Source organism: Aquarana catesbeiana, linkage group LG12, assembly GCF_042186555.1.
Source record: "Aquarana catesbeiana isolate 2022-GZ linkage group LG12, ASM4218655v1, whole genome shotgun sequence".
Lineage (NCBI taxonomy): Eukaryota > Metazoa > Chordata > Amphibia > Anura > Ranidae > Aquarana > Aquarana catesbeiana.
In genome coordinates this window covers 11,319,406-11,332,161 of record NC_133335.1, presented here as the reverse complement: position 1 = coordinate 11,332,161, position 12,756 = coordinate 11,319,406, and the positions used below count along the sequence as shown (strand labels likewise).

At 44.2% G+C, this 12,756-nt stretch overlaps 1 protein-coding gene across 2 annotated transcripts in view; it reads right to left on the bottom strand.

The window, feature by feature from the left end:
* The window catches only part of DOK5 (docking protein 5), a 472,815-nt gene extending 461,402 nt beyond the window's left edge, over positions 1–11,413 (bottom strand). For both annotated transcript variants that reach the window (XM_073607241.1, XM_073607240.1), the window contains exon 1: positions 11,016–11,413. In XM_073607241.1, the coding sequence (XP_073463342.1) occupies positions 11,016–11,081 (66 nt within the window). In that variant the 5' untranslated portion in view covers positions 11,082–11,413. The remainder of the gene's footprint in view (positions 1–11,015) is intronic.
* Between the last annotated feature and the right edge of the window lie 1,343 nt (positions 11,414–12,756).

Here is a 12,756-nt window from a genome sequence, read left to right as displayed (position 1 = left end):
AATATATCTCCTCGGATGAGCGTTAGCTATTGGATGTTATATGTGAATGTTCTGTATATTTTTATTGCTGGCTTTTTTTTTTCATATGTACGTTAATAAAAGTATCTGCTTTTATATAATCTCGAGTGGGTGCCTTAAAAGTCAGCTGGGTCGATTTTTTTTTTTGTGGTGTTTTGCCTTTAATATTTTCTTGAATAGGATGTAGCACTTTTGCACTATTAGCCCCCCCCCCCAGCTTTTTTTTTATGCAACCTTGACTGTTGAAGTGTGAGCTATAGCGGATTTATACAACCCCGCACAGTTTCGGTATACAGGATGCAGACTTTGTTCTAGGGAACGTACACAAAGAATCTTTCCGTAACGGTCAGCCAAAGACGTAACAACGCATTTCTGACAGTCCCTGGAGCGGCCCCCGCTGTCATGTGTCATTCATTGATAAATCCCTTTTCTGTTGAATGAGATGTTTGACACTCCCTAAGCACTGAGAGATGCTATCGCATGAGACACGAGGAGCAGAGATATAGCACGAGTAACGATGGTGACAACGAACGTCTCTCCCTTGCTACACACACACACACACTCCTAATTCGAAAATCAATGAATAAGGTGCAGAAATTGATCGGAACCTTTTCTAATAGGTCTATCTGAAATAAACTGATGGAAGAAGAAGAAGGAGGGGCATTTCTGCTGTTTTCTAAATAGACTGCAACTTTTTCTAAAAGCAAAAAAGGCACAAATCTGTCATAAATAACATTACGAGGGATATTAGCCTGCATGAATGTTACTCCTGTGACTGTATGGTATTAACCACTCAACCTTTTAACCCTGGAGGAACCCCAAAAATAATTTTCATGTCTCAAGGAACCCTTACTAAAACCAAATCATCAGGGCTCAATAGGAACAATGCTCCTTATATTGGTGGTCAATAGGAAGAATGTCCCCCTTAATCGCTTCACCCCCCGGAAGATTTTACCCCCTTCCTGACCAGAGCACTTTTTGGGATTCGGCACTGCGTTGCTTTAACTGACAATTGCGCGGTCGTGTGACGTTGCACCCAAAACAAAATTGACGTCCTTTTTTTTTCCCCACAAATAGAGCTTTCTTTTGGTGGTATTTGATCACCTCTGCAGTTTTTATTTTTTGCGCTATAAACAAAAAAAGAGCGACAATTTTGAAAAAAAAAACAAAATTTTTTACTTTTTTGCTACAATAAATATCCCCAAAAAATATATAAAAAAACTAATTTTTTTTCCTCAGTTTAGGCCGATATGTATTCTTCTACATATTTTTGGTAAAAAAAAAAATCGCAATAAGCGTATATTGATTGGTTTGCACAAAAGTTATAGCGTCTACAAAATGGGGGATAGATTTATAGCATTTTTATTATTAATTTTTTGTTATTAGTAATGGCGGCGATCTGCGATTTTTATTGTGACTGCCACATTATGGCGGACACATCGGACACTTTTGACACCATTTTGGTACCATTGTCATTTATACAGCGATCAGTGCTATAAAAATGCACTGATTACTGTGTAAATGACACTGGCAGGGAAGGGGATAAACACTAGGGGGGGTTATCAAGGGGTAACGTGTCTCCTAGGGAGTGATTCTAACTGTAGGGGGGATGGGCTCACTACAACATGACAGAGATCACTGCTCCCGATGACAGGGAGCAGTAGATCTCTGTCATGTCACTAGGCAGAACAGGGAAATGCCTTGTTTACATAGGCATCTCCCCGTTCTACCTCTCCACATCGAGTCCCCGGGACCCGCGGGCGCTCGCCCGATAGGCGGCAAATTTAAAGGGACGTACAGGTACGCCCATTTGCCTGCCTGTGCCATTCTGCCGACGTACATCTGTGTGTGGTGGTTGGCAAGCGGTTAAGGAATCTGCATTCCTTTGGTCAACACAGCTTGGCCATTTCCTCTTTGTGGTGACCACGTGAATTGAAGAACTTCTGTGTAGTTCTGTCATCGCGGCTCTGGCCAACCACAGCACTGGAGGACGCGAACCCGGAAATAACTCCGGGAGACATGCCGCCAGTCACAGCGATGTGCGGGGACCACTGCAACAGCGTCGATCTAAGGTAAATATTTCATAATGAGCTAGTATGCGATGTATACTTATGCCTTTTGCCGCGTACACATGGCCAGAATTTCCGACAACAAATGTTCGATGTGAGCTTGTTGTCGGAAAATCCGACCATGTGTAGGCTCCATCGGACATTTGTTGTTGAAATTTGAGCTGGTTCTCAAATTTTCCGCCAAAATCCGTTGTTGGAAATTCCGATCGGGTGTACACAATTCCAACGCACAAAGTTCCACGCATGCTCGGAATGAAGCAGAAGAGCCGCACTAGCTATTGAACTTCATTTTTCTCGGCTCATCGTACGTGTTGTACGTCACCGCGTTCTTGATGTTTGGAATTTCTGACAACATTTGTGCGACCGTGTGTATGCAAGACAAGTTTGAGCCAACATCCATCGGAAATAAATCACAGGGTTTTGTTGTTGGAATGACCGATCGTGTGTACGCGGCATTTGTCTTGCAGGTTTTTTTTTTTTTTTATGGGTTTACAACCAATTTAATCCGATACCTCCAGGCTTCAGCAGCGCCGCACGAAGAGACATCACGCGAGGGAGTTGGGGGCGTCACGCTCTCATTCCGGGAAGTCAGTGTGGCGGAGAAGATAGAGAGAGTCAGTGGCATGTTGGAGGCATTAGAACACCGCAACGCCCATCTTGGTAAACCCCGTACACCCTACAGTAAGGCTTGTTAGTTTACACACAGCCAAATCAGTGCCACCTATCATTGCCCATAAGTGCCACCTATCAGTGCCCATCAGTGCTGCATATGAGTGCCTCCTCATCAGTGCCACCCCATCAGTGCCGCCTCATCAGTTCCCATCAGTGCAGCCTATCAGTGCACATCATTCCCACCTAGCAGTGCTGCAAATCAGTGCCACCTATCAGTGCCCATCAGTGCTACATATTAGTGCCTCCTCATCAGTGCCACCCCATCAATGCCGCCTCATCAATGCCCATCAGTGCAGCCGATCAGTGCCCATGAGTGCCGCCTATCAGTGCCCATCAGTGCTGCATATCAATGCCACCTATCAGTGACCATCAGTACTGCAAATAAGTGTCTCCTCATCAGTGCCATCCTAGCAGTGCCCATCAGTGCAGCCTCATCAGCCCACATCAGTGATGGAAAAATATTACTTATGTACAAAATTGTGCTTTGAAAACTGTCACATGACAATAAAAAAAAAGGATCAGTAATCGATATCGGCGAGTACGAGGGGAGATCCTAGGTTTGGCTCTGAGGAAGATGGGATCTCCCCTTGAAACGCGTCAGCCATCTGGAAGGTCCCCTGGCTTACTAAGAACAGTCTCGGTGACCTGGTTGCTTGTGTTTACTATGGACCCTTATATGCTTTTATCCTTGATTTGTTTGGGAGTATACTTCCTATAACTTACTATTAAAGATAGCACTTGGGTAATGCGCAAGGCTGCTGCGCCCTCTCATTTTTGTTTTACAGAACATCTGGTGTGCAGGGATTTCCCACATATGAACAGACACGCCGACCATACACAGGGCAGTTTTTTTTTTTCCTTCAACTAGGAAAAAAAAAAAAACTGACCCTATTCCTTCATCCACACATTGGATTGTATTCTGAGAGCGCGGAGACTCCCCTACTGTCAGAATATACAAGCCAGCGATGCAGCCTATTTCTTTGCGGTGCCGATCAAACGAGAAAACACCGACAGGGCGACTGAACAGAAGTTGATCAGAAAATCGACTTCTATCAACTACAGCAGCCACACATGGATCAAAATGCAGCTGGTCCCCGCTGAACCGGTCAAATTTCAATCCATGAATGGCCAGGTTAAGATCTGGGACTTCCATACCTACTCCATCTTCGCTCATTTATGGGAAAGCCCCGGCGTGTGCACAGATGTGCTGCAGGGCACTGCCAGGACCTGAAACCCTGCGGTACATCTGCTCGAAAATTTATCGGCTCCACATGTTCGTTGGTGAAATTGCCTGCTGGCATGTGTGATGTGAGGGGGTTGAAGGTCATTCTCACCTAGGCAAGAAATAAGGAAGATATCGCCCCAAATCGTCCTCTCCGCTCCTCCCAAGACCTCCTGCTCTCTAGCTCCCTTGTCACCTCCTCCCATGCTCCCCTCCAGGATTTCTCCAGAACCTCTCCCATCCTCTGGAACTTCCTGCCCCGGTATGTCTGGTCAGCCTCTACCCTGTCCGCCTTTAGGCGATCTCTGAAAACTCTCTTATTCAGGAAAGCCTACCCCACCTCCACCTAAGAACTGTACCGGAGCCACCTTCATCAGATCATCCCCCACGGCTATTACCCTTTGTACCTTTTGTAAGTTCCACGACCATAGCTCCCAACTGTCCCTTTTAGAGGGACTGTCCCTGATTTGGAGCAATGTCCCTCTGTCCCTCTTTCCTCCTCATTTGTCCCTCGTTTTGGTCTGATCTTCATAGTTGTATATAAAATGCACTTTTTATCTTTCAAAAAGTGTTCCCCAGTGCTAAACCTTCCATCTGATTTCTAAATTGCTGCATTTGTAAATTCCAAAAGCCAATATAAAGGAATAGAAGTGGTTAAAAAAAAAAAAAAAAAGAACTTGTGGGTTTGACAAATCATTTTTTTTGTATAATTCTCCTTTTAAGGGGGCGTGGCAGGGGGTGTGTCCTACGCCTGCATACTTTTGCTATTAGGTGTCCCTCATTCCAAACTCCAAAAGCCAAACCCGAACACTTTAGTGGCCAGGAACATCTTTGGGTGCCCCAAGGAGAGTAATAATAGCATAGCTTGCCGGGTCAAACAGTGGGTGTGGTCAAATTGGGCTTGATGACATCATTGCCCTTCCCCCCAGTGATGCCAAACCTGCCCCAAGACAGCCGTCCGCAGCTCCCAGACAGCAACAGATTTGTGTGTGTGACTACCTCAATTATTTGGGGAGCCACAGCCGGTCTGAATAATGTGTCTGGGTTTCAGTCCATCTGAAACCCGGGACACATGATTCCAAAACCCGGACTGCCCAGGTGAATCCTGGACAGGTGGCAACCCTAGCCCCGTGTCTGTTTTGCAATAAAAGAAACCTACCTGCCTGCTCCCAGTTTTCAATGGAAGGTATCTCAGTTAAGCTCTACTTTTGTTGAGAAAAAAAATTCCCCTCAGGGTGATCTCTGTACATTGCAAGGATTTTAACAAGCTTTGTTGCAGATTCCTACCTTTTGTTATTCTGAAGAAATCCCTGTTTGTTCCTCTGTGCTGAGTGGGTCTAATGGGAGTGGTTTCATAATTATCTATCAGCTGTGCATCTGCAGAACACTAATGAGGAAAGTGGTAGGTTCACACTGAGGCAGATTTCAGGTGTTTTAGTGCTAGAAATAGCGCTTGTAACGCGCCTGAAAACTGCCTCCCATTCTCTGCAATGAGTGCTTTCACACCCGGGCGGTGCGCTTGTGGGACATTAAAAAAAGTCCTGCAAGCAGTATCTTTGGGGCGGTTGGGGAGTGCTGTATACAGCGCTCCCCAAACGCCCCTGCCCATTGCGATAAATGGGCATCGCTTCAGAAGCGCCTAAAAAGCGCTTCGGAAGCGCAGCACCATGGGAGTTTTGAACTCCTTCTTTGGGACTAAAAGCTCCCCGCTATCAGCCGAAAAGCACCGCTTAACCACTTAAGGATTTTCCCCTCTTAATGACCAGGCCATTTTTTGTGATACGGCACTGCGTCGCTTTAACTGACAACTGCGCGGCCGGGCGACGTTGTACCCAAACAAAATTTATGTCCTTTTTTTTCCCACAAATAGAGCTTTCTTTTGGTGGTATTTGATCACCTCTGCGGTTTTCATTTTTTGCGCTATAAACAAGAGCGACAATTTTGAAAAATAAAACAATATTTTTTACTTATTGCTATAAAAAATATTCAAAAATAAATAAGAAAAATGAATTTCTTCCTCGAGTTAGGCCGATTTGTATTTTTTGCATTTGTACATATTTTTGGTAAAAAAAAACAAAAAAAAAAAAAAAAACGCAAGTGTATATTAATTGGTTTGTGCAAAAGTTATAGCGTCTACAAACTATGGGATAGATTTATAGCATTTTTATTATTTTTTTTTTTTTTTTTTACTAGTAATGGCGGTGATCTGTGATTTTTAGTGGGACTGCGACATTGCGGCGGACAGATCGGAAACTTTTGACACTTTTTTGGGACCAGTGACATTTATACAGAGATCGGAGCTAAAAAAAATAGCCACTGATTACTGTATAAATGTCACCATCAGGGAAGGGGTTAACACTAGGGGGCGATCAAGGGGTTAAATGTGTTCCCTGGGAGGTGTTTCTAACTGTATGGGGGCTGGTCTAACTGCAGGAGGAGACAGATCGCTGTTCCTAATCACTAGGAACAGACAATCACTCTCTACTCCCCTGACAGATCGGGGATCTGTTTGTTTACACTGACAGATCCCTGTTCTGCCTGTTTCTGGAGCGGTCGGTAACTAGTTAAACAGCGGAAAAGTGTCACTAAAAGGAGCGGCGCTTTACCGCTAACGGCCATCGCTTTCAGTGTGAAAGCAGCCTTAGACATGTATCTCACCAAAAAATGAAATTTTTGTTGCAGGGGATGCCCAAAATCTGACTTGTAGCTTAGTGCAGACTTCTGGGAAAATTGGTGAGCCAATCACACAAGCAGGAAATTATGTTTCTGGTGGGTGGTCAGTACACATTCTGTGTACAAGAGCAACTCCAGGTAGCCATATAGCATTGCATTTTCAAAAAATTACAGCAGCTGCTGATTGAAAAAGAAAAGTCATTTTTAATAACGTTCAATTACAATATGTCTTGTGTCGCAATTGTATACGTTATACTATATATTTTTTATTTGCTATTTTTTTTCTCCCACAAAAGTGGAGTTACCCATTAACATTCCAGGCACAGCGCCTGTGTGCCGGGATGGCCGCACCCCTGTGCATGCACAGGGAGCGACGTCACCCTGTGCCGGCCAATGAAGAAGTCAGCCACCCGGAAGAAGCTGAGTAGAAGATCCTGGGCACAGGTGAGGGGGGTAAGACCGTTGAAGGAAAGGTAAAGAATTGCAACAAAACTAAAATGTACACCGCTAAATAGGATCTATGGGAATGTCAAATGACATACCGTCTTGATACAGATGTAACGCTATCAATATGTAGTCTACATTTTTAAGTCTCTCTATATCTGTTTTCATTGGTATTTCTAAACGGCATTGTATCTATTCATCAAAGTGCTAGTGACTGATACCCACCAGCCTAGATTTCATTTTTATTTTGCACTCTCATTGCGCTTTTGCGTCGATTTTGTGTCTTCATTTAAGCTTCCCGCTTTATTATGCTGTCATTGTAAGTCTTTTACGGTTCTTTTTGCACTGTAGGTGATTTTTGCAAATTAATAGTTTATAAAGAAACAAAAAAAAATGTACAGTGATCTCTAGGGAACAGGAGACTGTGGAAATGCTTACGCCTGCCTAAAACAGGCTGATGACATCATCTCAGTCTAGGCAAAAGTCTTTGGCATAGAGCTCAAACGGGGCTTTTAAATCATAAAAGGTGGAGGTTTTACGAAAAATAATACTGTGATATTCAGTGGCGGGCAGTGCATTGTGGGTGCCCCCCCCCCGACACCTCTGCCACCCTCCTTATTCATGTGCCCGGCCCCTTTCAGGACGCCGGACACATGAAATACTGTGGCGGGGATAGGTGGGGGTGTGTATTTTGAAGCACGTGATTAGAGCCAGAGGCTCTAATAGGCTTCAAAATAGGGTGGGCATGGGGCGCAGAGCACTGCATCCCGATCCCACCCTGTTGTGTGGCATAGTGAATGAATTTTCGCTATTTTCCCACTAACGTTCCTCCCTGCCAATCAGCAGGCAGGTCAGTGAGACCTGTCTCCCATTTGGCCAAAGCATTAGGCGATCCTATTGGATGCCTAACGCTTTGGCGAAAGAGGAGACACGGCGGTGGAAGCCTGAAGACGAGCTGAGCGGACACAGAAGTTGCAGCTGCCGCTTCCCGCCGAGGAGGAGAGCCGACGAGGAGCAGAGCCGCCGCTTCCCACCGAGGAGAGCCGCCGAGGAGAAGAGCTGCCGCTTCCCGCTGAGGCAGAGATACAGTTTTTTTTTTTTTCTAATTTTTTATTTTGTTTTTTTCATTTATATAATAAAGCATAAAAAACCTGGTGGTGATCAAATTCCACCAGAATAATGTTCTATTTGTGTGAAAAATATTGTTTTCTTTTTTCAAAATTGTCTGTGTTTTTTTTGTTCATATCGCAAAAAATAAAAAATACACAGGGGCGATTGAATACCACCAGAATAGTGCTTTATTTGTGTGAAAAATATTGTTTTTTTTCAAAATTGTTTGTGTTTTTTTGTTTATAGCGCAAAAAATAAAAAAAACACAGAGGTGATCAGACACCGCCAAAAGAAAGCTCTATTTGTGGGAAAAGGGATATATTTTATTTTGGGTACAGCGCCGCACGACCGCGCAATTGTCAGTTAAAGTAACACAGTGCCGTGTCGCAAAAAATGGCCTGGTCAGGAAAGGGGGGGGGGTAAATCTTCCATAGGTCAAGTGGCTAAACAAATAAAAGCCATTGGCGATTTCAGAGACATCTGTGCAGGTTCCTGTCAATGGAAATCGCTCCCCCAAATCGCCAAAAAAGAGTACAGAAACTACTTTTAGGGAATTTGTGGCGCTGCACCGTTTCGAACGCTGCCCTTGCCGGCAATGGCCGCCGATTTGGCGTGCGATTTGGCATGTCAAATCGCACGCCGAATCGCATCAAAGTGAACCAGGGCTTAAGCATACAGTATTTAACTTTCTTAGAGTTACTTTTGTTGGCCCATAAAAATAAAATTGCGGAAATTTGCTCCTGTGTAGAATAGAGTAACGGCGTACTTATTATTAGCAGGGAATTAATGGGGTCGGCAACTACATGGCAAATGAGGTTTAATGTGGAAAAATGTAAAATAATGTACTTGGGGGGCTAAAAATATGAATGCAATCTATACACTGGGGGGAGAACCTCTGGGGGAATCTAGGATGGAAAAGGACCTGGGGGTCCTAGTAGATGATAGGCTCAGCAATGCCAAGCTGCTGCTAACAAAGCAAACAGAATATTGGCATTTAAAAGGGGATTAACTCCAGAGACTAGGGATGCACCGATACCATTTTTTTTTACAGCTGATACTTTTTTTTTTAGTACTCGCCAATACCAGTTACGGATACCTACCACAACTGTTTTGTTTTCACTTCAGCTGTCAGCAATGGTACAAAAGTTATTTACAAATGAAATAAATAGATTTTTTTTTTTTTTAAATGTTGCGCTTTTTCAATGCAAAATGTGTAAATATATGTTAATATATATGTGTAAAATATTCACTAACAAAGCAAACAAAAAAAAGTTTTAATTGTTTATCGTTTATAAAATAGATGTGAACTAAAAAAAAAAAAAACAGGAAAATAATTAAATGGCAGAGAATAGGGAGTTAATTAAGGCTGATTAGAATAAATTAGGGGTTTATAAGGGGTTAAACAGAGGAACATTTGTTCTTTCATTTGATCTGCAGATGAAGAAACAGAACTATACAAAAAGAAACAATGTTTCTTTTTATTTTAGTGTTTCAGCAGACTTCTTTAACACTTCAGCTGTCAACAGGGGAGACCCACTGACAGCTCAGAGAACCAAGCCTGAAAGTATTGGTTTCAGGTATCGGTGCATTTGCAGGAGTACCGATACTTGTGCAAATACTCGGCACCGATAACGATACTAGTATCGGTGCAACCCTACCAGAGACAGAACGATAATTCTCCCGCTCCACAAGACTCTGGTCCGGCCGCACCTGGAGTATGCTGTCCAGTTCTGGCCACCAGTCCTCAGGAAGGATGTACTGGAAATGGAGCGAGTACAAAGAAGGGCAACAAAGCTAATAAAGGGTCTGGAGGATATTAGTTATGAGGAAAGGTTGTGAGCACTGAACTTATTCTCTCTGGAGAAGAGAAGCTTGAGAGGGGATATGATTTCAATGTACAAATACCGTACTGGTGACCCCACAATAGGGAGGAAACTTTTCAGCTGAAGGGAGTTTAACAAGACACGTGGCCACTCATTCAAATTAGAAGAAAAGAGGTTTAACCTTAAACTACATAGAGGGTTCTTTACTGTAAGAGCGGCAAGGATGTGGAATTCCCTTCCACAGGTGGTGGTCTCAGCGGGGGGGGGGCATCGATAGTTTAAAAAAAACTATTAGATAAGCACCTGAACGACCACAGCATACAGGGATATACAATGTAATACTGACATATAATCACACACATAGGTTGGACTTGATGGACTTGTGTCTCTTTTCAACCTCACCTACTATGTAACTATAATTAATACCGATCATTAAATTAAAATCCAGTCCACACACCCCCCCCCCCCCTCTATTTGTACCTTTGGAAATCAAAGCCAATTTGGTCCACCGTCAATCCAGCTGCTGTTGTCAAACAATTCTATGAATGGGTCGAGATAAGGGAGCTTTAGATCAGCTCATCATCCAATTCACAAGTAGTGTACAAAAGCTGGCTGAACATTCGATCTGTTTGGACCGACTCGTAATTTCTTATTCGAATTATCAACAATAATTTTAAAAAATTTTAAAGATTAAAGCCTAGTAAAAGGAAAAATGTACAATCTGAGAATTTTTTTTTTTGTGTTTGTCCCTTCGGAAACATTTTCGGACGACAGCTGTGTACTAATAATCAGATTATCGCACAATCGTTTCTAAGGCGTTATTTTTTTTTGTACGGTATTCTGATCGTTTGCACAGGGGCTTTAGGTCTCCTCATTTTGACACCCGAGGAGTTAAAAATAAACAGCTTTGCATCAATGAACAAGGCTGCCCGAACAGCCACAACTTAATAAAAAAAAATAATAATAGTAATAGTATTAACGTACCCCGAGTCGCCGGCTTCTTATCTTGACGTAGCCCTGCTTGACAATATCGTTAAAATTTGAACCCATTCCCAGAAAGCCAATGAGGGGGTCGGAGGGGGGGGGGGGTTAGAAGTGAGTGAAAGGGAAAGTTGACTGCAAATAAGCCCCGGTTGCCGGGCAAGTAGGGCAAAAAAGTAAATCAGTCTTTCCCGACGACTTGCTGCATGCTCTCCCCCCCCCCCCTTTTTTTATATCCACTTTGGGGAGCGGAGAGTGAGACGTAATTCCAAGCAGCGGTGAGGTCTGAGACTGGAGCAGAGACAGAGGAGCATCATCAGCTGATGGAGCAGCTACAGACCAGACTGTACCATTCCCCTGCAAGCTGCTGTGATGCAGAGAGAGAGAGAGAGAGAGAGAGAGAGAGGGAGAGAGGAGGAAAAAAAGGGGGGGGGGGGTGTTTAGCAATGTGATAGCAGCCCACCATTCACAAGCTGCAGCGATGTGAGCATCCACCCTGCCCCTCCACAGTGTGGGAAGCAATGAGGGAAAGCAAACACAACAGAGGCTCCTGTGATTAGCATAGAAAGCAAAAGCAAACCCAATCCTCAGTATCATTCACAAAGGTCATTGCAGAACTACTGACACTGTATCTATGGTGTCACCGAGAGCTGCCTCCTGGGGCTCGCCTTCTCCGGGTCTACCGGGCCTTGTTGCTCTGCGCTGGCACACTGGGGACTTGTGTACCAGGTGTCAGTTGTTATGGAGATACATATGTTCAAGCAGTATTAAACCCTTAGCGTATAAACGACACTATATTACCAAAAGTATTGGGACGCCTGCCTTTACACGCACATGAACTTTAATGGCATCCCAGTCTTAGTCCGTAGGGTTCAGTATTGAGTTGGCCCACCCTTTGCAGCTATAACAGCTTCAACTCTTCTGGGAAGGCTGTCCACAAGGTTTAGGAGTGTGTCTATGGGAATGTTTGACCATTCTTCCAGAAGAGCATCTGTGAGGTCAGGCACTATTTCATTTTACATTACAATGTAATGATAGAAGTAATGTGTTTCAATCATCTTGACACCATAACAACCATGGTGCCGGGGATATTTGAAGCACTAACACCAGCCATTGCCCTGAAAAATTGCCCGCAAAAAATCCTTACCCCTCGCGCGCTTACCCTGAAGTATTTTTAGTCTGTACAATTAAAGCCAGTTATTTTCAGTGTTCTCGTGTGTGGAGATATGTTTTTAATTGATCTATTGTAGCAGTCATCGATAAAGGACAAGAATGGTGGTGTGGGGGGGGGGAGCGGCATTGAAGGACCCGGCCTTGGGGCGGCAAAGGGAGTAAATCCGGGCCTGCTGGCAGGTCCTGCAAACAAAGCCGCTCCCTCCCACACCCTCCCATGCTGTCATGCTGTGAGGATCATGGGGAGACTGCTGGGGACACTGATCACGGGGACACTGATCCTGGGGACACTGATGATGGAGACACTGCTGATGGGGACACTGATGATGGGGACACTGATCCTGGGGACACTGATGATAGGGAGACTGCTGATTTGGACAATCTGCTGAGGACACTGATGATGGGGACACTGATGATAGGGAGACTGCTGATTTGGACACTCTGCTGGGGACACTGATGATAGGGAGACTGCTGATTTGGACACTCTGCTGGGGACACTGATGATAGGGAGACTGCTGATTTGGACACTCTGCTGGGGACACTGATGATGGGGACACTGATGATAGGGAGA